We start from the raw sequence: 25414 nt of genomic DNA on the forward strand, positions 1-25414 counted from the left end.
GTGTCTCATGGGAGCCAATGTCATTGGTTAATTTTATTTTTTTAAATTTCATTAAGTTTATTTTCCCCCCCCCCCCCGCTGTATAACACAGCTGTATTTGTTTTTCTGCAGCCCCTGCCAATCTTAGCATGCACACAGACTTTGTTCATTCCCTTGGGCAAGTTATATGTGACCACGGCATAACAAGAACAGTCCAGACTGACATGATCTCACCATGTCACAGTTCACATTGTGCTAATGTACAGAGCTCTTTTCTTTGTGTACATAACACTTCATGCAGGACAGACAGAAGAGCTCCGATTGCTCTGTTTTTCTTTCTGTTTTGAAATTCTATGTCTTTAGGGATGGGGATGTCAGTAGAGAGCTACAGAAAACTGTGATAGAATTGAATGTACAAGAAACAATGTGTCTCATGGGAGCCAATGTCATTGGTTAATTTATTTTTTTAAATGTCATGTAGATGTATTTTCCAGCAATCTCTCCCCAGGGAAGACCTTGGTTGAATCCAACTGTTAATCCTATTTACAGAATGCAGCCCATGCATGCACTATATTCCTGCATTGTTAAGTGATTTTAGACATATGTGGTGGATTACCATAACGACATACAATCAGGTGAATATGGGATATCTGATTTTCTCTACAAAATATATTAGTGTTCATATTGTCATTCAGGATCCTGCAGTGTGGACTTTCCTTCATTTGCCTTACAAATAATTCCCATTGTGCAAAAATGGATGCTTTTAAAGGACAGAAGTCCTAAGCACAAATCATTTGAATAAAATGACTTTACTTTGTAAGGAATTGTCACTGTTAAATACTTCAAGAAAAAGAATCTATAATTCTCTTGTTCCATGAACAAATAAGTTGAACATAAAAATTACAGATAGAGTTTCAATTCATTTGCCGAATTATTGTGGGCTTATTATGTGCAAAGCACTCTGTTAGACACTGTCCTGGATACATATAAATACCTTCTTGTAATGCCTTCCAGACAGAGAGACAGAGACAGAGATTGATCTCGTGTACATACAAGAATGAGTGTGCAAGAGGAAATGAAAGAGAAGATTTTAACAAGCAGGCTTGTCATATAAGTGAAAATCTACGCAGCTGAAGGTTGGGATATGTACCAGTAGGGACTTACTCTTTTTTTTTCTCTTTCCTCTGTGGGACATATGGGCAAAAATAAGCTACCAGATAGCTGATAAGCAAATGATCTACTTCTCTGTTTACAAACAGTTTGAGAGAAGGAACAGTGACTTTCTGTACGTCTAGCCCTGCACAAGCCTGCTAGTGATGTTTTGAGAGTTATGACTATGTCAGCTTCTCCAGGGTTTCTCTCTGCTGCAGAGATTTGGCAGACACCTCAGACAAATTTTATGTCTCTTAAATCTTCCTCAAGCTAGGCTTGGCTCATAGATTTATATGTACAACAAAAAAGCGAAATGTTTACCAGTTTGACATTTTTGAAGATCAAAACAGACTAAGTTTTTTTTAATTCCGCATACACCTCAGTTTAGTCTACAGAAGGGGCTAATTGCTTTTGCCATTTGTTTAAAAACAGCTGAAATGTTTACTTTGCAGAAGTGGCAATGGATCATATGTCTAAAGATTTATACTCCAAGCCTCAGTGTTGCTTCCTCTTTCTCGTGCCTACAGGCGTCAAGTTTTGCCAAAGTCTTCATTTTCTTTTTGTTTTCTTTTTTTTTTTTTTTTGCCTTTACTGATACATAATATAAACCAGTGCAGGATGGGAGGTGCTAGGAAATATATTAGCAATCTAGGAGAAAAATAAAAGATCATTTTTATTAGCTCTGTTCGGCCCCCTTTTTGGCTCTCAGTTTTTCAGTGGTTCCTTACCCACAAAATATTGTTCCTTGGCATAATAATGACAGGTGAGAATGTGAACTGGGGAACTTTCAGTGACTATCCATTAACAAGTCTGGTCCAAATGTATCTGTAGGCAGAGCACAAATGAAAGTTTGGCTGTAATTCAGAAGAATCAAAACACTGTGTGGAGAATGTTATATAAACAACTTTCCTTCAGTCCTGAATTATGAAAGGTAACGATGGGGAAATCCCCACTAAGGGCCCTTCCTGTCTGCTCCAGCTGCCCCTGTTTTTAGCCAGCAACAGCTGCCAGTAAGAGCTTCCTGGGGTAGAAAGGTCCCACAGGAAGACCCCATAACCTGTCCTCCTACCACTTCTGCAGTCAAGTTCTCAGACATACTTCACTGGGATTACTTTGGTCACACAATATTCTAATTTTTACCTTTCAAGAGATGCTGAGTTTGAATTCAAGGAGCACTTGATATTCAAGCTCATTTATTCAATAGACATTTGAGCACATACACAGGACCAAACCCTATGGTAAGTGCTAGGAGTACAGTGATGAACTAGAAGTAGTCCCTGCCTACCCTTAAGGAACTCACAGTTAAGTGGGGGGAGATAGACACCTAAATCAATAATTTTATTACAGTGGGAATAGTATATTACTCTAGATAAGAAATACCCTGGAAACATGATGGAGGGAAGAATTATTGCTGGAGGTGGAGAAGTCACAGACCAGAGTCTACCTGTTCTGAATCACCAAGGATGAGTGGGTATTGCCTAGAAACAAGGTGGAAAAAGATGTGGTGGGCAAGGGTTCCAAGCAAAGGGACCACCGACACATGTGAAGCAGTCACATGTGTGAGAATGGATACTTTAGGAAAAGGTAAGATACTGTGTGTGAACCACTGGGAGTTGGGTGAGGGGGACAGGATAAGAATCTGGAGACAGGTCTGTGTCCGGTTGGTGAGGGAAGTCTGCCTGCTAAGGAGCTTGGCCTTTATAGGCAGGGGGGAGCCAGCTCAGAGTTTTAAATCTGGGAATCGCATGATTGGATCGGAAGACTGGCATTATAGGGGGGAAAAAACTAGAGACAAAGTCCACCTTATAGTTTGGCAGTCTTTGAGAGGTCTTACCCTAATCACTTGCTGCTATTCAGCAATACCGTCTCCACTAGGTTTTCTTTCAGTATCCAAAAATCACTTTGAAAAACAGTTTCCTTCTACACATACGACATACCTTCCTGTACTCCTTCACATGTTGCTTAGCTGAATATTCATTTTTCCAACTCAAATCAATGATCTCAGTAGTGATTGGGGCTTGATTGCCATGAAGGAAAGCTTAGCAACTTAGTTTAAAAAACTATATGAGGCTTATTTATTGCTTACTGAGTCAGCAGGGCTAAGCTGAGAGCTGGGCAGCTCCCCTTGGGAGCTGGGGGAGGGAAAGGAACAGAGGCTGAAAAGATGACAAAGTGGCTGTTAAAAAAAAATGGGTAGCATCCAGAATGTTGAAAATCCCTAAAGGCCACATCCAGATATGGGAAATAGAAGGGTCAGATGTATATGAATAGAAAACAAATATGTGTTGAAGGTACCTGTGCTCAAACAGATTATTACTATGTAGCCAATGTGTTTTAGAGCATGTTCTTTCCCTGACTCAGATACTGTAAATGGTTTCCCATTATCCATAGGATGAAGTCCAAACTCCTTAGCGTGGCCTTCACTACTTTCCGTAGTCTGGCCCCAATCTACCTTGCCAGTCTTCACACTTCTCTTAACAGAATTTCTCTGCTCTAGCCAGCTACCCTTTCAGACGCTGCTTTGGCATTCCCTCACCTGCACTGTGAGTCTCAGGACAGGGACTATGTTTTTTGTCTCCGAATCCCCCAGAATGCCTAGCATAGTGCGTCTTGCATATAGTAGGAACCCAAGGTAGATCTGTCGGTTGATTATTGCCCCCCACCTTCATTCTTTCCAATTTCTCTACTATTATTGACCCAATATCCATTCTACTAAAAATGGCAAATGAGACATTAGGTAAAAGGGGCCAGTGTTCAACAAACTATCCTTTAACTTTCTATTTTAAAATCATTTTAACTAGAGAAAAATTTCACAAATCATATAGGACTGTCATCTGCCATCCACTCAGATTCACCAATTTTTTAACGTTTTGCCTGATTTCATTTATGCTTCTTTATATAAATATGATATTTTGTTCTGAAATATTTGAAGTTGAAAAAGCTATACCCTTTACCCCTCTCCTTTATCCTCAACCTTTTATGATGAAAAAATTTAAATATACAGAAAATGTGAAAGAATTGTACAGTAAATACCCCCTGTGCACACCATTTAGATTCTATAATTAACACTTTGTTCTATTTCCTTTATCACCCATCTCTCCATTTATACAACTTTTTATGCATTTCAAGTAAAGTTGCAAACAACTGTGCATTTTTTTTCTAAATTCTTCAGTATGTATGTCATTGACTGGATGAACAAACTACTTTGTGCTCTGAAATCAACCAAATCATCTTGTTTTAGCTGCATTTACTGTATTGCCAAAACTCCAGTCTACCTGTATATCTTAGATCTATTTGGCCATGGAACACATGTCTCTTCAATTAACTTTTAGATGTCCCTCTACTTTACCTAGTGCAGTGACAGACACACATTCCATAAATACCACTGGTTGCTCATGAACAGACACAGAGCTAGAGCCATGAAAAGAATCACAGTAAAACTAGAATACACCAAGGGCAGACAGGAGTATATGAGAAGTGGGCCACAAGGGAATGGGAGAGAGAGAAGCTAGGGCTTGAAGAATTAGGGGAAGAAAAGGGCCTTAGCCCACTTGGTACTTCCAGCAGTACTTCTATCTGATACTTTCCAACCCTCTATTTAGGATAGGTTCTAGGGAACTGGAGACAATTGCTGCTCAGCAGACCACATGACAAGTCTCCTTACTACTACTTAGGCACTGCCAATTAGTATATTCATGGAGCCTCATGAATATGCTAATCTACAAGATGCAGCTTAGAGGATATGGGTGGGCCACTGAAAACTTGATTCACACTAAATCTGTTCTACAGGCCAAGGAGCACTTGAGTTCAATGAATCCTGTTTTTCTTTTTCTTAATAACCTTTCGTTTCTTTCTCTGTTGCTTATGAGTCTGAGGATAGCTCTAATATACGTTTATTGAACAATTTTATGTCAAACACTGTGCTAGCTGCTATCACATCATTAATGCTTTACAACCACTCAGCCAGGCAGGTACTACTTTTCCCATTTGCCAGATGAGAAAACTTGAGACCTATAAGCCAGAATTCTAGCAACTGAGGTTTTTCTTACTCCAGAGCCCAGTGGTCTTAACCACATGTCTGATGAAATTTTTTAAAATTGTCAAGTCAGTATAAAGGCAAGGATTTTTTCTTTTTTTTTTTTTGCCGTATTGACTCAGCAGGTAATTTATTCACTGAGCAAGCCCAGTTGAATCACTGAATTGAGAAGGAATTCAGTCATTCAGAATTTAATCATTAGAGTGTTAGTATAGTAATGGATTCAGATTGCTTGAGTTCAGATCCCAGTTTTATCACTTACCAGTTCAGGGAGAGTAAGCAAGTCACTTAACATCAGTAAACCTCAGTTTCCTTACATATAAAATGCAAGATAGTAATATTGAGCACATAGCTATGTTGTGAGAGCTAATTTAAAATAAATAATATAGGGGCGCCTGGGTGGCGCAGTTGGTTAAGCGTCCGACTTCAGCCAGGTCACGATCTCGCGGTCCGTGAGTTCGAGCCCCGCGTCGGGCTCTGGGCTGATGGCTCAGAGCCTGGAGCCTGTTTCTGATTCTGTGTCTCCCTCTCTCTCTGCCCCTCCCCCGTTCATGCTCTGTCTCTCTCTGTCCCAAAAATAAATAAACGTTGAAAAAAAATTAAAAAAAAATAATGTAAAGTATCATGCCACGTCTGGCATACAATAGGTGCTCAGCATATTCTAGATGACTTTCTTTCCTTCCTTTTTCCCTTTTGGGGTCAGACCACTCACCTGTAGCTGTCCTTTGAAGGAAACAAACTGCTCCTGGAATGCTTTTTGAAGAGAAATATTCTGAAGAGGAATATTAGGCTGACTATTCCCAAGGCTAAGCAAGCACAGTTGCCTAACTCCTATGTGAGCATGTTTCAAAATAAGCTAGAAACAGAAACCATTAGGAGAGTTGCAGAGGCCCACCTCCATGATTCCTAGAAATTAGGGCCAGATTGTGACAAATGTTTTCTATTTTGTCACGAGAGTAAATGTCACAATTGTCATAGACCATTAGACCTGGGATATTGATAATCACATCCCAGCTGTTCCAAAGCAAGCAAGCTGGGATTGAATGAGTATAAGTGACTTGACCAAGGTCAAACAGTAGAAAAAATCAGGAGAATCCAGTTCTCCCAACTTCTTATCCAGTGTTAATTTTATGGTTCCTTTGTGGGTTCTTAGGCAGGTGAAACCAAGTCTTGATGTGTGTGCTTTGCAGGAATGTGAACTGATTGGACTCTAAGGGTTTGGTACAAGTTTGATCGATTCCGAAAAGTTGAGAGCTTTTTTTTCTCTGCTTGAAGTCAACTCACTAGTTGTTGCTTTCAAACTGTTAGCACTTCTTTTGTTTGAGGTTTAGCAACGTAATGTTGTTTCTCCCTGTTTTAGGTTCATGGTTTGATTCACATTCTTGGTTCTTTGCAATCTTCCACAGGGGCATTTGTTTTGACAAAAATACTTAGAATCTAACTAAGGTGGTTAGCAATGGGAATTCATTTGAAAAGGACAGTGAGGCTGCTGAGAAGGAGCTTGGGTGGATTAGGGAACCGTTAGTGCTTACATTCTGGAGCTTGAAATCAGGATAATGGAAACATTGCAGCGGTTCTTGGTGTATATGTTTATGTGTTTGTTTTTATCAGGATGCTCTGATGCTTTCAATTCCATTCTTGCTAATCTGGGTTGAAACTGTTGCCTCCTACTTCATTGCCTTTTGATGTATGCTCTCAGTCATGTTCTTGATGCGATCCTCATCTTTGGACTGTGGGAAGGAAGCTAACAAAAAATTATCTTCCCTGTACTTTTCCCTTTACTTTGAGTGGCCCTTCTGAGGAACTTGTGGAATATGAATTTCAAGCTTATATATGTGGAAGAGTTCAGTTGCAATGCCCAAAGACAGAACTCCTGATTCTGAAATACAACCTTTGTTCCTTTCTTACCAATGTGGTTTTAAAAATCTCAGGCAAGTCTCCTTTGCTGAACCTGAAATGGGGCGACACCTTTGTTAGTGGCCAGCCATACCACAGTCAAGGCTGTATGTGTGTGGGGGGGAGGTTTGCAGTGAGGAGGCCTTTAGAGAACTGTACCCCGCCTGCCTGACTTTCCACATGCCAAATGAGAGTGAGTTTTGGTGCTAGGGCTGTCATTGCTTTTTCAAGCGGTTGACTATTTACTCACGCATTTAGAAGGCTAGGATAGCAGCTGTGGTGGTAAAAAGGCTATTCTCAATACCTCAAAAAGCAAGAATTTTCTAGGAGGTGAGGTTTTGGGTGAGTTCAGCTAGTATTTTTCTGCTTGAAAAAAAAAACAACAAAACTTCTCCCTTTAGATTCATTTGCTCTTCTTACCTCCTTTCTCTTCCTGCTTCCTCTCTCCTCCCCCGCAACCCTCCCCTCCTGTTCCCCTTTTAATGCTTCCTCCCTTTTAGCTACCAGTCACCCAACTTTTTGTGAATTATATTATCCATTTCCCCCCTTGATTTAACATAGATTTTGGATACATATTTTACTGGCATTTTCAATATTGGCAATGACATTCAAAGGGGCAATTAGAAAGTTTTCTTTCTTCTCACAGGAAGTGGGCTCAACACTTGTTTGCGAACACAGATGGTATTAGAGGGGGCCAAGGGGGAGCTGACATCTGATATTTCTGCTATAGCGCCCACCTTTTTTTTTTTGGCTGCTTCAGATTCGGCCCATGTGGACAGACACACACTTGGGTAACCACCATACAGATGGAAATCAGGACATGTGGGATTTGGCTGAACCAAAGGTCCCCAAACATTGCCTGGATCATTTAGTGCCCCAGGTGTGGCCACCCCAGGACTTCATGTGCTAAAATTGTGTCCCAGCTTAAACCAGCTGGTCACTGTATATATAGTATCAAGGCAGCTTGGAGCCTCATAAAACATGACTTTGGATTTTTACCTTGTGGATTTAGATTTAGCTAATCAACCTGAATCCTTCCACACACCCTGGGCAATGAGGATATACCAAGTTAAAAGAAAGATTTAACAGAAGGTGATGCTCATTGTCCTGTAGCTTGCATTCTAGATGGTACATAATATTAGACCATACAAAAACAACTGAATTGACTTTCCAAAAAGGAAAGAAGAAATTAGAGGCTTCAGTTTCTTTAATAAACTTTTGATGTATTATGTATCAGATTTAAATTTTTTTCTTTTAAGACAATTTCCCTCCTGTGGCATTTTAAGAGCAAACAATATTTCCTTCCAACTTTAAAATTGGAAGAATTGAGAATTATTTTCATGAAATTATATTGGGTCTTTCTTTTTACTTATGTGATAGAGGCGCCTGACTTCAGCAATTTAGGCAAGATTTGTTTTGGAGAATAATAATAATAATAATAATAATAATAATAATCCCATACAATTTTATAACCCTCTATGATTTACAAAAGGGTTTTCATATCTATTATCTCATTAGCTCTTCATAGCAATCCTGTGAAGTAGTCAGGATAGGTACTTAGATATAAGTTATGTCAAACTTATAAATAAGGGAACTTAAGCTCAGAGAGGTTAACTGACTTGTCCAAGGTAACACAGCTAGAAAGTTGTAGAACTGAAATCTGAACCTAGGTTTCCTGATACCCAGCCGCAGTATTCCTTCAGTTGTGTCATGTTTCCTTCCTAAGTGACTATCTCCTTTTTGTTTCTACTCATCATTAATCTTGAAGTTGGTCTAAAATATGTGCTTCAGTTTAGGAGATGAGTAAAACTGAAGCGTTTACAGGCAAAGTGCCTTATTAAGGCTGTCAATGGAGAGAGTTGTGCATATAGCTCTTAGCTTTTCATCTTGACTTTAACTATTTTTAGGTATACATAGGTTGTTTTCCAGTGTTTAATATATGTCCAAAAGTTGTGTGATCCAGTGATTATAGGTGTGAAAGCTGCACCTGGGGAATGGGTTTAGGGATGAAAAGTTGGCTTAAAATAATTAGCTTCCTGCCTTTTTGTTAAAAGATGTCATGTTCAATATAATTTAATTTCCTCATACTTCCTTTGCTTTCAGGCTTTTAGGTACAATTCTTTAGGGGAAATTAGCAAATATTCATTTTGAATGTTGATTTCTCTGGAACAAGAGTAGCTAGAGGAAAGAGAAAGCAGAGGGGTGACTTTTCATGCTCTGTAAGTGTGGGGAAGCAGTATTTCGTTTGGAGCTGTGAGCTAAGATTTCTTCTAAGGCATGCAAATCGTAAAGTTCTGATTTGTCAACTGCATGCTGTTTCTTTAGGCACTGATGTATGAAATCCCGAACGAATTCTCCGATGAACATACTGCTAATTGCTTCTCCACCTGCTCTCCAACCTCCTCCTCCCCACCCCCTCCACTCTCAATTCAGCCTATAAGTGTCCGTCATTGGAGATGGATGGTGACACATGCAGTAATAGCAATTCATAAAAGCCAGTTCCAGCCCTTGTCTTCAAGGCTCCTGGATTTTCCACTGCCTGCTTTTGTGTAAGTGAAGTGGATGGAAGTGCTACTGGCATCAGAATCTACCTCCCTATGCTCCGTTGCTAGAGCTCAGTTGCTCGGCTGGAGCTGAGCTAAACAGAAGCATCGGATCTAAGCTGAATTGTAACTAGGTTTTTTTTTTCCTCATTGGGGGTGTGGGTTAGGGGTAGTGTGTAGTGGGGTTTGGGGTGCTTTGGCTTTTCTTTTTGTGGAGAGAAGAGGGTAAGGGGAGAATAACTCACGGTAGGATACAACGTGAAACAGTTCCCTGAAGAGTATCACGATGTTCCTGGTACAATATACAGGTATGGTATGTTTTATTTTATCTGAAATTTCCCTTTTGTTTAAAGTGCACTCCTCTCTTATTTTGCCTCCAATTCAACTGTACTGAAGGACAAATAAGGTTCTAATGAGCTAAGCAAAATAGCTGCATGAAACATGCCTTCCCCTTGCTATAATGTTTATAGCAGATTGCTATATAAAATCTGGGTTTTCTGTTAAATTGTTAGTCCTGATCCCTTAATTGTGCATGCTTCTCTGCTATATTTTTGTGTTGAATTTCTCAAGTCTCCTGTCTGCAACTGGTAGTATGCGATATAGACTAGAGTGTTTGCACAGAAGACACAGTGCTTTGGAAGCAAAAGGCAATTTTTAAGCACTTAGTATGTTGTGTTTCTCTTGAGTGTATTAACTCTTGGGTTTGTTAATTGGTTGTCTAGATTTGGGGTATAGTTAAGAGAAGGGAAACTTCAAACAGGAAGCATTCCAGAACACATTTGTTTTGGTAAACTTATTTTTATTTCATTATTTAACTCAGATTGATGAATATTATATATTATTGTTGTTTGGTCTCTTGGTAGAAAAAAAAGTGCTGGAAACAACAAGGCTAAAAATGCCAGCACCAAATCATTTTGTATTGTAAAATATCATTGGACCAAAAGTGTTCCTTAAGTATTCTCTTAAGCTTTCAGAAACCTATTGGTCCATATCAAAGAACTTGAAGACTGATAAGGTATTGGCGAATGTTTGTTTTAAAGGCTTCTTACACAACAGTTAGAAAGGATCCTTCCAAATGAAAAAACCTTAAGAAAGTTTCAGTTTCCTGCTGAACAGAACAGAAGCTTAGTTCCTACAACTATGTGTTTTGAGAAGTTTAAATATCATTTATTGTCAAGGATTCTCACCCCCATTCATGCTTTATTGTCCTTAAAATATTGTGCTCCTGTGCTTAAGAGCTAAAAGATCATGTTCTGTTTTGATGCGTGGTTTGACAGTTGATTTCGCTCCTCATTAATTGGACAGCATGCAGATGATGTGGAGAAGTGAGTGAGTGACAGTATTTCAAGGTTACGCTGAAGAGCATACAGTGAACCTTAGTGCCTGGACCAACAGCTGCTGAATTGAATTGTCTGCAATTAAAGCAACAGCAGGTTTGTGTAGTCTCCCTGCAGCCTGTTTATTTGAATTTATAGCTTCAGTTTCTTCTTTGGGTAGCGGTTGGTTTGTTTCACTAAGTGTTGGAGAGTTGTGCTTGTTGGATGTTTTCTCTACCCTGATGCATGCTTGACTCCAGAAGAGCCGTTTCTGTACATTTTTAATGTGAGAAGTTCGTGTGGTTTTTCTCTTTGGATTAAAAACACAGACTACCTTGTTTTCTCTACTACAAAAGCAAATAGATACATTTCATGGAAAATATTGCTTGGTTCAATAAATACAAGTTTCTCATGGACCTGTATTACTGGTTTAAATTTCTGGCAGTGAAAAACGTTGGACTTTGCTATGCTACTGGATTACTATATCTGGGAAGAACTCTCCATGCTAATAAAAGTGTTTATGTTAAAAAGAGAATGATATTATCTCCTTGCCATCTCTCAATTCCAAGGTGACCTAATGAATGATGTCAAACCCAACTAGATGCCTTTTATGACTGAATTTTATTTGCATGCTAATAATGAATACATGTTTAATTCCCTCATGGTTTTACTCTATTTAAAAATAACTTATAGTATAGTTGTTGGTTATTGACTAATCCTGGATGTGGTGTAAAATATTTACACAGTAATTTCACATATACTGGATCAGTTTATCCTCATAACAACCTGGTGTGAGGGCAGTGGCATTATGATATCCATTTCAGAGGTAGGGAAACTGAGGCTTCAACGATAAGTAATTGGCCTGAGGTCTCACCTCTAACAAGTGTCAGAGGCTGAACTCATAGGTTAGATGATGTGATTCAAGAATCTGCTTTTTCTGCCTCTCAGCTGATGGATCCAGGGTAAATTTAACTTAAGCTACTAGTCAAGAAAACCAAATGTACTCATTTACTAAAAAAAAAACAAAGAAACAAACAAAAAACAATGTCTTATTTGAGAGCACTCTAGAGATTTTTTTCCCCAAACTATGTTAACAATTTTATTTTAATACGTGGGTGCTTTCCAGATTAATTTTGCAGATGCATGAAAAAATTAGTGATTTTTGTTTTTTTAATGTTTCTTTATTTTTGAGAGAGAGAGGGAGAGAGAGAGGAGGCAGAGAGAGGGGGACAGAAGGGGACAGAGGATCTGAAGCAGGCTCTGTGCTGACAGCAGCAAGCCCGATGTAGGGCTCAAACTCGTGAACCGTGAGATCATGACCTGAGCCAAAGTCAGAGCTCAACCAACTGAGCAACCCAGGCGTGCCAAAAAACATTAGTGTTTTGATTAATTTATACATCAATATGAATGAAAGTAGAACCTTGTAAAACTGGGGAGAGGATTAAAATGTCCAATCAAAAAGGTTAATGTGGAATATTTTCCTTCTAAAGCAAGCTAGTTTATCTTTAATATTCTGTTCAATAAACATATACAGTTTTCATAAAAATATGTGTATTTTAAAATATACTGGCCATGAATGTGAGGTGCTATATGTTTTAAAATTTGCGTATTTTATCCAGATCAACAGAAAAAATATACAGCTAACTCCATTTCACGCTTTTGTTTCTGTGTATCTTATCTATATACCTATCTAAATAAAATAGACCAGATTTCTCATCTTTCCAAATTTCCAAATAGTTTTTTAATTTTAATTTCATTAGTTTAAAGGGGAAAAACATATTTTCTGTCCCACTGAAGAAGGGAATACTGTTTAAAACTGTGTTATCACTTCATTTGCTGAACCCACATACTTGAGCATCTCATAGTCGTTCTCTGGTAAAAACAATTTTAAAAGCCTCTTCAGGAAACATTCTTGAAGCAGTCATTCTTAGCTCTGAATTTAATAGAGACTATGCCGTATACTGGGGAAATGACTTGATGCTCACACCATAGACAACTCTTCTTTAGTATTTGACAAAGAATATTTGAGAACGTTGCCAAGAACCTGAACCGGAGATTGGGCCAATATTGTTATGACCTATTTATGAGACTTTTGGAAAGATGGCAATGGATATATTGTCTCAGATGCCATGTAATTAGAATTTATCCTTATCTAAGATGGTATCTTTACACTTTAACATAACGTAAAGCTATTCTTATATTAATCCTTTCTAGCAAAAAGGAAAAAAAAAAGGATGATATAAAGCCCTCTTTATCACTCTTTAAACTTAAATGGAATTTGACACTTAAAAAAAATACTGGAGGGAACTTGGGGGAATGGGTCAGGGTTAGAGGGCAGGGAAATGGAAAAGCAGGCAGGTGATTGGAAGCTCCAATTTTGTTTCAGGTGGCAAATTTCCTATGCAGTTGAAAACTCTGGCCAACACCCCCTCACCCCATTCCTCTTTCTGGGAACAAGCACTCTAAACATAAATGAAAAGGAACTTATTAGGACTTTTTAAAAATGTTGACATTTTCTGGTTGGAGAAAGAAAAAGTCTTTCATCTGCAAAATAATCATTTTTTCCCTGTGCTCTTTGAGGCCAAGAGAAATTAGAGAGGGAGTAGATTTGTAGGTTCGGGCTGTTAAGGGAGCTGAAGATGGTTGTCTGACGGATTTTTCCCTTCAGTGCATGTCTGAGAAAGTTGTAGGGGCGTGAAGCCAGGTCTTATGGATGGGAGTATGAGGGCTATATGCATCAGCCAGTGGTGTGCTGGAGCCAGCTTACACTAGCTTACGTAAGGGGATCACTAAGAATATCTATAAATTTAAAAACTTACTCATATCTGTCCCTTTCCAAAAAAAATATTAAGATGCTCATTATGTATAATAATTAAGGCACTCTGTCCGTGCAGGACAGTATACTGCAGATGCCCTTTGGTATGCTGAACCATACTGATTGCCATCGCTTAGATATAGCACTAATGCCTTCAAGGGATGTTGAACATAGAACAAGTAAGCGTGTCCCCCACATATACACATAATAATAGCTAACATTTATTGAGTGCCTACTATGGATCAGACCATGTTACAAATGCCTTGTATGTATATAAACTCATCAACTTTCACAGCACTCCTATGAGGTAGGTAGTATATTTCCAATTTTACGGGTAGGAAAAGCGAGACACAGAGTTTAGGTAATCTGTCTACCAGGCCACACAATTACTAAGTAGCAGAATCAGGATTTGAACACAGGAAGTCTGTCTCCAGAATCTATGCCCCCTAGCTACTATGCAGTATGTTGTATATCTTTAAGGGCACTTCACTGAAGAAGCTGTTTGCCACTCATGTGACACCCATGTCCACATATCCCATTGTCCATGCCTTTGAAAGACATAGAAAGTGTAGAGCTGTCTGCTCACTAGACTGTGGGAAATCTTTCTTTTTTCTGACCCTCATTGCTGGTATTCTATTGCCAGAGTCGTGGTGGATCATTGCATCTCCAGAATCTTCTAAATACTGCCACTAGAATTTTTCAAATTTTCAGCTAAAACAAAGTCTCATATTCTGTTGCTTCTCTCTCGATTCCCAGCTTTTTGCAAGAACAAGCATTGCCAACCAGAGGTGCAGTTTTTCTTCCAAACGACCAAATCATAGGACATCTTCCCTGCATCTTCTTTCACTCCATTTTATGCCTAGCTGTTAGAGTGTTCTTCCTAAATGCAGATCTTATCATACGACCTTTTCTCCTCAAACATCTAAAGGATTTGGTGGTGGTGTTTTTTTGTTTTTGTTTCTGTTTTTTCCAAACAGGCATTTAGGACCATTCGTGGTCTGGTCCCTGGCACCCAGAATGCATCTGTCACTTCACAACTTTCCTTAAACCCTGTTCACTAACCACTCTAGATCACTTCTAGGTCATGAGGTACACCCCAAATTTTCAAGCTCCTGAGCTTTTCCTCATGCTGTTGTCTAGATTTTAATTGCCATTCTTCCACATCCCTGATGATCCTAGAGCAGCTCAACATTTAAAGTTCAGCTCAAATGACACCTGCTCCTATATTATAATACTTATTTGTGGTCTGTTTTCCCCCGCTAGACTGAACTGTTTGAAGTTAAAAAAAACTTATTTTAGTAGTCTCTTAGCACCTAGCCTTTTGCCTTGTATATACTTAACACTTACATGCAGTATTTAGGTCTTCAGAAACTGCACGACCAAAGTTTTTCTCCTCTCCTGCCAGCTCAATATTCAAAGTTGTTCCCAGAGCTTCAGAGTTCCCGAAGCTGAATGGCTACATAGCTTCTGCCCCATAGATATTATGGAATATTCTGTTCAGAAGATTTTTTCTGTGTCTAATGTGACTATATTCTTGATTTTTTTTCTTTGTATTCACCTTTGCTCAGATCTACTATGCCTTGAAAACTCCTTCTTTTGCCTTTGTGGAATATTTTTGCAGTTTTGTAGAGAGACAAGGACTTGCCTGGTACACATATAATCCATACAAGAAAATGAATCAGAATTTGTAAATTGATCGTTGAAAATTGTGTTTAGTGACTACTTGTGTCAGCATTGCCTAGTATATATGTTTAAAATGCAGATTCCTGGATACCCATCCCAGATCTACTGAATCGTTCTTTGAGTTGTCTGCTTTAAGCAAACACTCCAGATGATTCTTCTGTACAACTAACCTTTGAGAACCACTGTCCATGTCAAAAATAAAGTGTTAAGTCCTAATCTGTATTCTCTGTGGATATGAATATTAATTACATTGTAGAAATTCAAACATTAGAATCGTTTGAATTTTTTGGTCTCTTGGTGTCTAACCCAGAGCCGTCCAATAGAACTTTTTGTGATGATGAAATTTCCTGTATCTTCATTGTCCAACACATATGGCTCTTGAGTACTGAAATGTGGCTACTGCAAGTGAGGAACTGAATTTTTAAATTTAATTAAACTGAGATTTAAACAATTACATGTGGCTATTAGGTGCACTACTGGAAGTGCAAATCCAGAAAGCTTGGCTATCTAGAATGAATAATTTCCTTAGGGGTCTAGTGGCTACAGCGATCATTGTATATAAATAAGAAATCAAACAGGAACATCATTTTCTTTGACATAGAGGACACTGCATTTCTTTTTTTTGCATAGTCTAAAATTTTAAATGGCCTAAAGTGAATTATCCTCAGAAATGATTTAACCAATTATGATCTCAATTAAATTTAAATGAGATCTACACTCTGCATTTCTCATCAGTACTATTTTTCTACTCTTATTGGCTTGCTATTGAGAGCTCGCTGATAAGCCCTGATTTCTGAGCTAGGGATAAGAAAGTTGAATTAATCAGAGGAAAGAGCTCTTGGTTCCAATGTTTGGGATATAGACACTTCCAGACATTTTAGCTCTCATAGACCCTTTAACCATTCTCTTTTGGATTGATCAGCCCCTAAGCCACTCATTAGTCATTACTTTTCCACTTCCATTTCTTTCCCTGACAAATTTTCCTTGAACCAGTAGTATATCCCTTTTAGCATGATTTCATTATTTAAATAGCATTAATACTTTGGAAGAATTTGAATCAGAAATGGATTGTAATCTCTACATAAAGACACATAAATCTTGGCACCCTGTTTTATTGTGTGGAGTTCATCGTGTGTATTAGTAGTACTTGGTGGCTTTCAAAACTATCTGAGGGTCAGAATCTATGGTTTTGGAAAAAACATGTAGGTAGAATAGTGGACTTGACTATTGCTCTCTGTGGAAACTATATGATAAATAATTATGCCTGTCTGACCTGCCCGCTGTTGCCTAGATTCCAGTTCTTTGTAACTCTTTTCAGTTGCTAAAAATTTTAGCACATCCTGAAATTTTTTTTTCTGCCTTCACATTCTTCACTTTCTTTGGCTCTGTTTTCTGTTTTCAGTGGACAGCAGACTCCCCCTACCCCCGCTTTTTTTGTACCATTCAAGCTCACTCTCAGAATCTATTGTTGTATCCAGCCTCACTGGACCGCCTAGAGGAGTTCAAACCCGGTGTTTGAAAGTGCCAGTCAGGGCCACCCTTGAGAACTCTGCAAATAGGTTCTTTTGTTTTGAGAACTAAAGAGATAGTACCACGGCTACAGTTTTGAGAAATGCATAAAGACAAAACCCATTTGGAACTAAAGAAATTTTTTAACCCCTTGGCTCTCCCTTCCCCCAGCAACAAATGACATTTATAATTTTCAGTGACATTTTTATTTAGGAAGCCAGATATCTCTGCTTTCAATGAAAAAGTATACTCTGATCAGGACTCTTCATAATTCAAACCAGGGTAGAGAAGGAAGCAAATATATTTTAAAGGTAGATTATAGAACTACACTAGGATCTTTAGATAAGTTATTTCATTTAATTCTCATTAACCCTCTAAATAAATGTTGTCTACCTTACTCAAGACTGTATATACCACTAACTTGTCTACAGCTCTATCCCTAGACTCCAAAGCCTGGATCCCCATTGCTTTTTTAATTATATATGAACTGAGGAATGGTTGTCTTTTCTGTGTGTGCGAGCGTGTGTGTGTGTGTGTGTGTGTGTGTGTGTATGTGTCAGAGTCAGAGAGAGAGAGAGAGAGAGGGAGAGAGAGAGCACGCGCATGTGAGAGAGAAGGTTCTCAGCACTAGGGTGTTTCCTCACAAAATTCCCAGATCAGTGTAAAGTGAGAGAATGTAAAGAAAACATTCCCTGTGTTAACTTTTTTACAAAACAAGAATTGGGATGAATCCAGTTAATGCTTCTGATGAAGAGGTAGTAAAGAAAGCCTTCTTTAAATCCTTTGTACACTCTACCCATTGCCATGCCCATCTGCTATGCTAGACTGCTAACTCTTGCTGCTAAATATGGTTGGCATTTTCCCAAACACTGCCCTTTGGTTTGGAGGTGGGGCTGGAACTGCAAAGAACTACAACTCTAGTATGCTTTTCTGAGTCATGGAAATTTGCCCAACTTATTCAGTGGAAGTTGTGCAATCTGAATTCACCTAAACTTTTGATAAGGACTGTGAAGAGTATAAAATAATTGTGACAATCCATATTTAATAAAAATTACATTAATCTGCAAGAACATCAGACTATTTTGAAAAAGCTTTTTGGGTGGCATATTATATTTTTTTCTTGGTTGTGAATATCATACAAAGAGATCATCATCAAAAGTCAATTTGATTCATGATTTTGAAAGTCTACAGGTGATAGGAGATAGTAAACTATATTAAGAGTGTGCAGTATAATCTGGCATTTAAAAAGCCAATGTAATTTTGAGTAACTGACATGGATATGGACTAATAGCTTCTTAGAGCAAAGTAGTGAGAATCCCTTTTTAATTGGTAATAAGACTATGCCCAAGTTTCCATTCTCTGGAATTGAGTTGCTTGAAATGGAAAAGAGCAATGAGTTGCTTGAAATGCTTCAGGGATCCAGGGAGAGTGGTTTACAATGGTGGGATACAAAGTAAATACAATAAAGATAGCTTGATAGTTAGTGAATATTGGTACTCATGACTATTTTGAGTGGTGTGAGCATTAAAAAGCACGAACTGGCAGAAAAAGGGATAAACACAGGCAGAAATATGACCATTGGAGAAATGACCCTGGGCTTCCACCAGTATCTTTCCCCCTCCCAAATAGCATTCCCTGAGTGCCCTACCCTTGGGCTGTAGGAGGCTTTTAACAGAAGGGAAAGAAATGGTCTGGAGACAAAAGGTCTCAAGGACTTGAAGTGACAAGGGAATAATTATTTTCTTAAATATTTACAGTTTAAAATGAAAAGAACTTCCACCTAGCAGCAAACTATCCAGAACATTTTCTTTGCTGGCTTCACATCAAGACCAGATGAAGCACAAGCTGGAGAGAAGAACTCACTCTAACATGGAATATGATCTAAGGCAGTGCCCTTCTTGGAACTTATCCATGGAGATTTATTACTGGAAGTAACAGAAGGGCTAAGTAGAACATAGAACACAGTTCCAAGGCATGAACGCCGAGGTTGGGATTTATAGTACGGCTCTGATGTATTAGCTGGACAGTGAGTACAATTTCATTGCAGATGTTTTCCATTTGAGATTTTTGATATAGGGATTTTGTGTATGCCTAAGCTATCAATGAGCCAAGACAAGTCAGTTAGGATTACTTAGATAGTTCTATTTGTGTTGCCTGTACTTCACCAGTCCAATAAGGAGGGTACTTGACTTGAAGCTGTTTAGCCGTTTCTGATCCTCCCGTCACTATTGGTAAGCTGCCCCTCACAGGATGTTAAACTGCCCCTTGCTGTTGTGAAATGGATGGATGGATGGATGGATAAGCAGCCTTTCTCATTGTGTCTGAGCTTTTCTTCTTCAGTATAGCATCATTCTGACTAGTTCTAAAATGTAAAGTGGAGCAGAGGACTGCTACCACATGAGGTTTTAAATCTAGATCATAATGGACCACCCAACAAATGGTTCCACATTATGATCCCCAGTTAAAGTTATTGACAGAGTTGGGGCGCCTGGGTGGCGCAGTCAGTTGAGCGTCTGACTTCAGCCAGGTCACGATCTCGCGGTCCGTGAGTTTGAGCCCCGCGTCAGGCTCTGGGCTGATGGCTCAGAGCCTGGAGCCTGTTTCCGATTCTGTGTCTCCCTCTCTCTCTGCCCCTCCCCCGTTCATGCTCTGTCTCTCTCTGTCGCAAAAATAAATAAACGTTGAAAAAAAAATTTAAAGTTATTGACAGAAAAGCATTGCAGAATGGAGTGCCAGTTTCTTATGGCATTTGTGGATTTAGGCCAAAATATTTGAATCCTTGCATATTCTATACCTGATGAAAGGACAAAAGAGGGTAAAAAGAAAGAAAAGACAGAGTCCAGAAGGATTTGTATTCATTAACTTAACTATTATCAGTATTAAGTGCAGTGTAGGATCCTATTCTTATTAATATTTATGAAATGCTACCATTAAAGCTATAGACTACAGAAAGAGTAATCTAGTAGATAGGCCAGTGCTAAATGATTGAGCCAGAGACTGCATATAAATATTAGAAATGGCCTAGACCCCAGCATCAAGTTTTATTGTTTCATAAGAAATCACTATTGGGACTTATGAATCTAGTGGGGATATGTAAGTACTCATTTATTCCTGGCTAATAAGGAAATGATTAAGAATGAGAAAAAGATTTACAGATGAAAGTTTGTAATATAGGCATTTTAATAGAATCTTAGGGTTATAGGAAACCTTAAAGGCTATTAAGTCACATCTCCCTCTTCTACCACATACATATATACAATCTGTTACATGAACCCATCTCACTGCATCTTTAAATGGTTACCCAGTTTATGCTTGGATGCTGGCAATAATTTGGCACTTTTCACTATGACGTAGCACATTTGATCTTTGAATAGCACCAGTTATTAAGTGTTTGCATAAATGAGCCAAAATCTCTCTTCCTTCAACGTCCACCCAAATGCTACTACTCAGGCATAGCACCTTTCACACAGCTGCAACATGAATTGAACCCTCTGGAATTATATTGTGTGGTGACCCTCATTCTGCTTACCCCTTGGAGCTTACACCAAGCAACCTCACCCTGTTTCCATATGGTAACTCCTCAAATGTTGGAAAACAATGATCATGTGCTTCTCAAGTGACTGATTTTTTTATTAATAGCTTTAGTGGGGTATGATTTACATACCATTCAATTCACTCATTTTAAGTATATAATGACCTCTAATACATTCAGTGCTATGCAACCATCATCAAAAATTCAATTTTATAACATTTCATTACTCCCCAAATAAATAAACCTTGATCCCCTGAGACATTATCTCTCTAACTTCCCATTTTCCCTAGTGCTAGACAGCTACTACTCGATCTCTCTATGGATTTGCCTATTCTGGACATTCCATATGAATGGGATCATGTGAAATATGTGTCCCTTTGCATTTGGCTTCTTTCACTTAGCATAATATTTTCAAGGTTCATACATGTTGTAGTACATACCAGCACTTCATTCTGTCTCATACCTATACACTATTTTATTGTAATGCTATACTATATTTTGTTTATCTACTCATGAGTTGATGTTCATTTGAGTCATTTCCACTCTTCAGCTATTGTAAATAATGCTGCTCTGAGTATTCATGTATGAGTTTTGTGTAGACATAGATGCACATTTATTTTGGGTACATACCCAGCAATACATACTTGAGTCATATGGTACTCTATGTCTAACTTGTTTAGGAACCATCAAAATTGTTTTTCAAAGTGGTCACATAATTTTATAATTCGCCCAAGCAATGAATAAGGTTTCCAGTTGGTCCACAATCTTGTCAACAATTATTATTATCTAATAATACTAAGGAGCCACTCTATTGGTGTGAAGTGGTATCTCATGGTTTTGAAAATGTTTTCTACCACTCTTAGACTGTCTTTTCACCTTCAAGATGGTATTACAAACACTTGCAGCACAAAATTTCTTATTCTGATGAAGGCAATTTTATTTTTCTTTTGTTGCTTATGTTTTGGTGTCATACATAAGAAACCACTACCTAACTCAAGGTTGCAAAGATTTACTCCTATGTTTTCTTTTTTTTTTTAAGTTTTTTTTTTGAGAGAGAGAGAGAGAGAGAGCGAGCGCAGGAGAGAGGCAGAGAGACAGGGAGAGAATCCCAAGCAGGCTCCACGCTGATAGCACGGCTCAATGTGGGACTCCATCTCATAAACTGTGAGATCATGACCTGAGCCAAAATCCAGAGTCAGGTGCTTAACCAGCTGAGCCACACAGGCACCCTCCTATGTTTTCTTCTAAGAGTTTTACATTTTCAGCCCTTATATATAGGTTTCTGATCCAGTTTTAGTTAATTTTTGTGTACGATGTGAGATCAAGATCCAGTTTTATTATTTTGCATGTGGGTATCCAATTGTCCCAGCACCACTTGTTGAAAAGAGTATTTCTCCATTGTATGATCTAAGCACTCTTGTCAAAAATCAATTGGTGGCAAATACGAGGGTATATATTTGGATACTCAATTCTGTTCCATTGTTCTATATTCCTGCCCTTATGACAGTACCACACTGTCTTGATTATTATAGTTTTATGTCATTTTTGAAGTTGGGAAGTGAGACTCTTCCAATTTTGTTCTTTTTTCAAGGTTGTCTTGATTATTTCTGGGTCTCTTATATTTCCACATGAATTTTGGAGTCAGTGTGTCAATTTCTTTAAAAAGAAGCCAAGTTGGATTGTGAAAGGGATTGTATTGACTCTCTCTATAGAGTGATGTTTTAAAAGGCACAAACATCATTTAGAATGAGACCCCATGAGGAGTGGCTCCATACATACTTTCCATATGCCCTTTCTCACTAGCAGCACCACTTCAGAACTAAAACTTACACCTTTTACAACTAATCTATTATTTGTGAAGTAACCAGAATCCCCATGGTGTATGTAATATAAGACAACCAAAGTGAAGTGCCCTTTTCAGTGACCAACACATCTCTTGCATTTGACTGGGATTATTCCCAGATAAGTGAAGAATCCAAGAAACAAATCTGGAGAATAAAATTGATTAATCTGAGATGATTTCTTTTCATTCAGTCCCATTCTGGAATGCAGGTGTTGCGCGCGCGCGCGCGCGTGTGTGTGTGTGTGTGTGTGTGTGTGTGTTGTTTTTGTGTCTTTTGTTTTTGATTGCTAACCCTAGCAATAATGCCTTTGGATAATAAAATAGAGCGTTCCAAATAAGCTTTGTGGCATTTCATCCTTTTAGCTGAGCTGATTGATATTTCAGAGTTACATGTGAATCTGGCTCTGCCACCTGAAAAGGAGGCTTATAATCTGTCTTTTATTTCTCTGTTTTTCTTCCTATACTTTATTTATTACCTTTGCTTTACAGTAATTTCTGCATTTGCTTCTTGGTTATTAAGCCATAAGATCTCCATAGTTTTTTTTTTAATTTTTTTAATGTTTATTTATTTTTGAGAGAGAGAGAGAGAGAGAGAGAGAGAGCACAGGCAGGGGACAGGCAGAGAGAGGGGGAGACACAGAATCGGAAGCAAGCTCCAGGCTCTGAGCTGTCAGCATACAGCCCCATGCGGGGCTTGAACCCACGAACTGTGAGATCATGACCTGAGCTGAAGTTGGGCTCTCAACCGACTGAGCCACCCAGGCGCCCCAAGATCTCCATAGTTTGATCTACCTCTCTGTGCTGCTGTGATCACCTGTGCTACCAACCTTGTGATACTGGTTTATTGACCTTTATCCTTTCTTCCCACCTCTTACTACCAAGGAGTCAGTCTATAGAGCCTTTCTAATTCCCTCACACTCCATACCTCAGATGGTGCCAAAAGTGCTTCCCAATTACAGATTGAGTGTGTTTCTAGGCCATGACAACAACACTTCTTAGAGTATGGAGTATAGAAGCCAGTCCTTAAGAATGAAAAGAATTCAATTTTTTCCAGGGGAAAAATAAACTGTAACTACTGTTATAATTAAGAGAATTCAATTCAATTTGTTTAAAACTCAGTCAACTAGAAAGCTGGTGTTGTATATTTCCTATAGCTTAAAAAAAATTCTCCCTGCCTTTCTTCTTTTCTTCTTTTCCTTTCTTTCCTTTTTTTCATTTCTCTTTTTAGCAATGATGATCATGCAAAGTTAAATTGGGAATGAAGGTGGGTAATAGTTGGTAAGTATTATTAAGTCTATACCAAGGCTGAAATCAAGTGGAGAGAGAATATGCCATCTTGGGGAAATATCAAGATATCCAAGGCTGGGAGGCATAGTTTGAAAACATTTGTTGGAGGTTCTGATATGATCTTCAGTGGGTATTACACCAGTCTGGTTGGGGATCACTGAGATAAATAAAAATGACTCCTCTATCATCCACGAGCATTTTACTTTTTATCAGTCTGAAATGACTCTCTGTATCTTCATAAATGCTTTTGCCTTACAAAATAAAACAAACAAAAGAACGCATGCTGAAGACAATAGAAACTTACTTAGAACAACCCCACAGATTGTTCACAGTGTTTGCAATTTGCTATATCAAGGAACCCAATGAGGTAAAGAAGTTCTTATAAATAAGGGGAAAAGGCATGTCCTACCTGTAGTGATTCTGCATATCTTAAGTTCTAGCGGATTATGTGTGGACGGGAACACCACTCTCTGAAATGGGCAGAGAAGAAAAATGCTCTGGGGGCCTCTCCTAGCTTCAAAATACCTTTTCCATGTAATTGTCCTAATTAGAGATTCTGTATTGGCTGATGATTTTTTTCTTTTAAGATACTTGTGTCTCATGGGAAAGTTAAGCCTCGATCATATTTTAGCATCAATTACTTTAATTAGATATACAGATCAATTCTTATCTGAGGTGTCTGTCTGAGTGGCTTAGAAAGGAAAGTGTAAGAGAGGTAGGTGTATTTCCTTATCTCCTTCTTTACCTATTTGATGGTATTATGGGAAGGGACTTTCAAAACACTTCTGTGGTAAAGAACTCAAGTACTGGGATAGGATGAAATTACATGATATAGATTAATTTCATATTTAGTTTGTCCTCCTCCTTTACCTTTCCAAGTCCTATATAACTTAGCAAACTCAAATTCTACACATCACAGAAAGCCTCCTCTTTTTCTGCCAGGCTACATTGATTTCCCCATTTTCCAAACTGCAACATTATTTACTATCTGTACCACCCAGTCCAATGTTCAGTTTGGTATTATATCTCCTCCTATTCTTCAGTGAGTTTATATGTGCTAAAATTGTTCTCCTTATACAGGATTAGTGATGTATGCATACTATATGTGACTGTTGGAAGGAAATGGTTATTAAGTTCTTGAAGACAAGGACTGTGTCTTTCTCATTTTCTACTTTATTATTCTTCATGGCATATAGGACAGTATATTTGGATCCAGGGGAAAAATAAACTGTAACTACTGTTATAATTAAGATTTTGTTTTATGCTGTTATCTAACTTAAAACGTACATTTGCAAGTGGATGCTATGATTGATACGCTTCCAGAAATGGCATCATTCACTCTGCCTAAACTGGCAGCGTTCTTTCCCTGCTTTGCACTAGCCTTTGCTCGTGGCCCTGGTCGTTCCTGATGGCTTAGGTCTTGATACTGGCTCCTTCTCATAATGAATTAGTGAGCAATTAGAAATGCCTATTTCGCTTCATGAAATAGGATAGGACCACTGAAGAAAATATAGTAGTTCTCTCTTATTTCCAAGATTTTCAAAGTGTTAACTAATCTTACTGTGGTAATCATTTCACAATATATACATATATCAAATCATCACATTGTATACATTAAACTTACACAGTGTTGTATGTCAATTATATCTCAGCCTGGGGAAAAAAGATCTACACCTGATAATCTCAATAGTTGTTTCTTTGTTAAAGTTCTCTCTATAGAAATAGAGGAAAAAAAGTTTATTTAGACAAACCCATTTTTTTTTTAATTTTTTTTTTCAATGTTTATTTATTTTTGCGACAGAGAGAGACAGAGCATGAACGGG

The 25414-nt window shown here is 38.3% G+C and overlaps 1 protein-coding gene across 8 annotated transcripts in view; it reads left to right on the plus strand.

Moving 5' to 3' along the window:
* Positions 1-25414, plus strand: part of ENOX2 (ecto-NOX disulfide-thiol exchanger 2) — a 286573-nt gene that overhangs the window by 5448 nt on the left and 255711 nt on the right. For 2 of the 8 annotated variants that reach the window (XM_040468170.1, XM_040468171.1), the window contains exon 1: positions 9804-9914. The exons of 4 other annotated variants lie outside the window; for them this stretch is intronic. In XM_040468170.1, coding sequence (XP_040324104.1) covers positions 9893-9914 — 22 coding nt within the window. In that variant the 5' untranslated portion in view covers positions 9804-9892. Of the gene's footprint in view, positions 1-9803; positions 9915-10698; positions 11040-25414 lie in introns of those variants that run through there. 2 more of the 8 variants (XM_040468169.1, XM_040468177.1) reach the window with 2 other exon arrangements.

This window comes from Herpailurus yagouaroundi, unplaced genomic scaffold (genome assembly GCF_014898765.1).
Source record: "Herpailurus yagouaroundi ecotype Mexico unplaced genomic scaffold, PumYag 67681, whole genome shotgun sequence".
Lineage (NCBI taxonomy): Eukaryota > Metazoa > Chordata > Mammalia > Carnivora > Felidae > Herpailurus > Herpailurus yagouaroundi.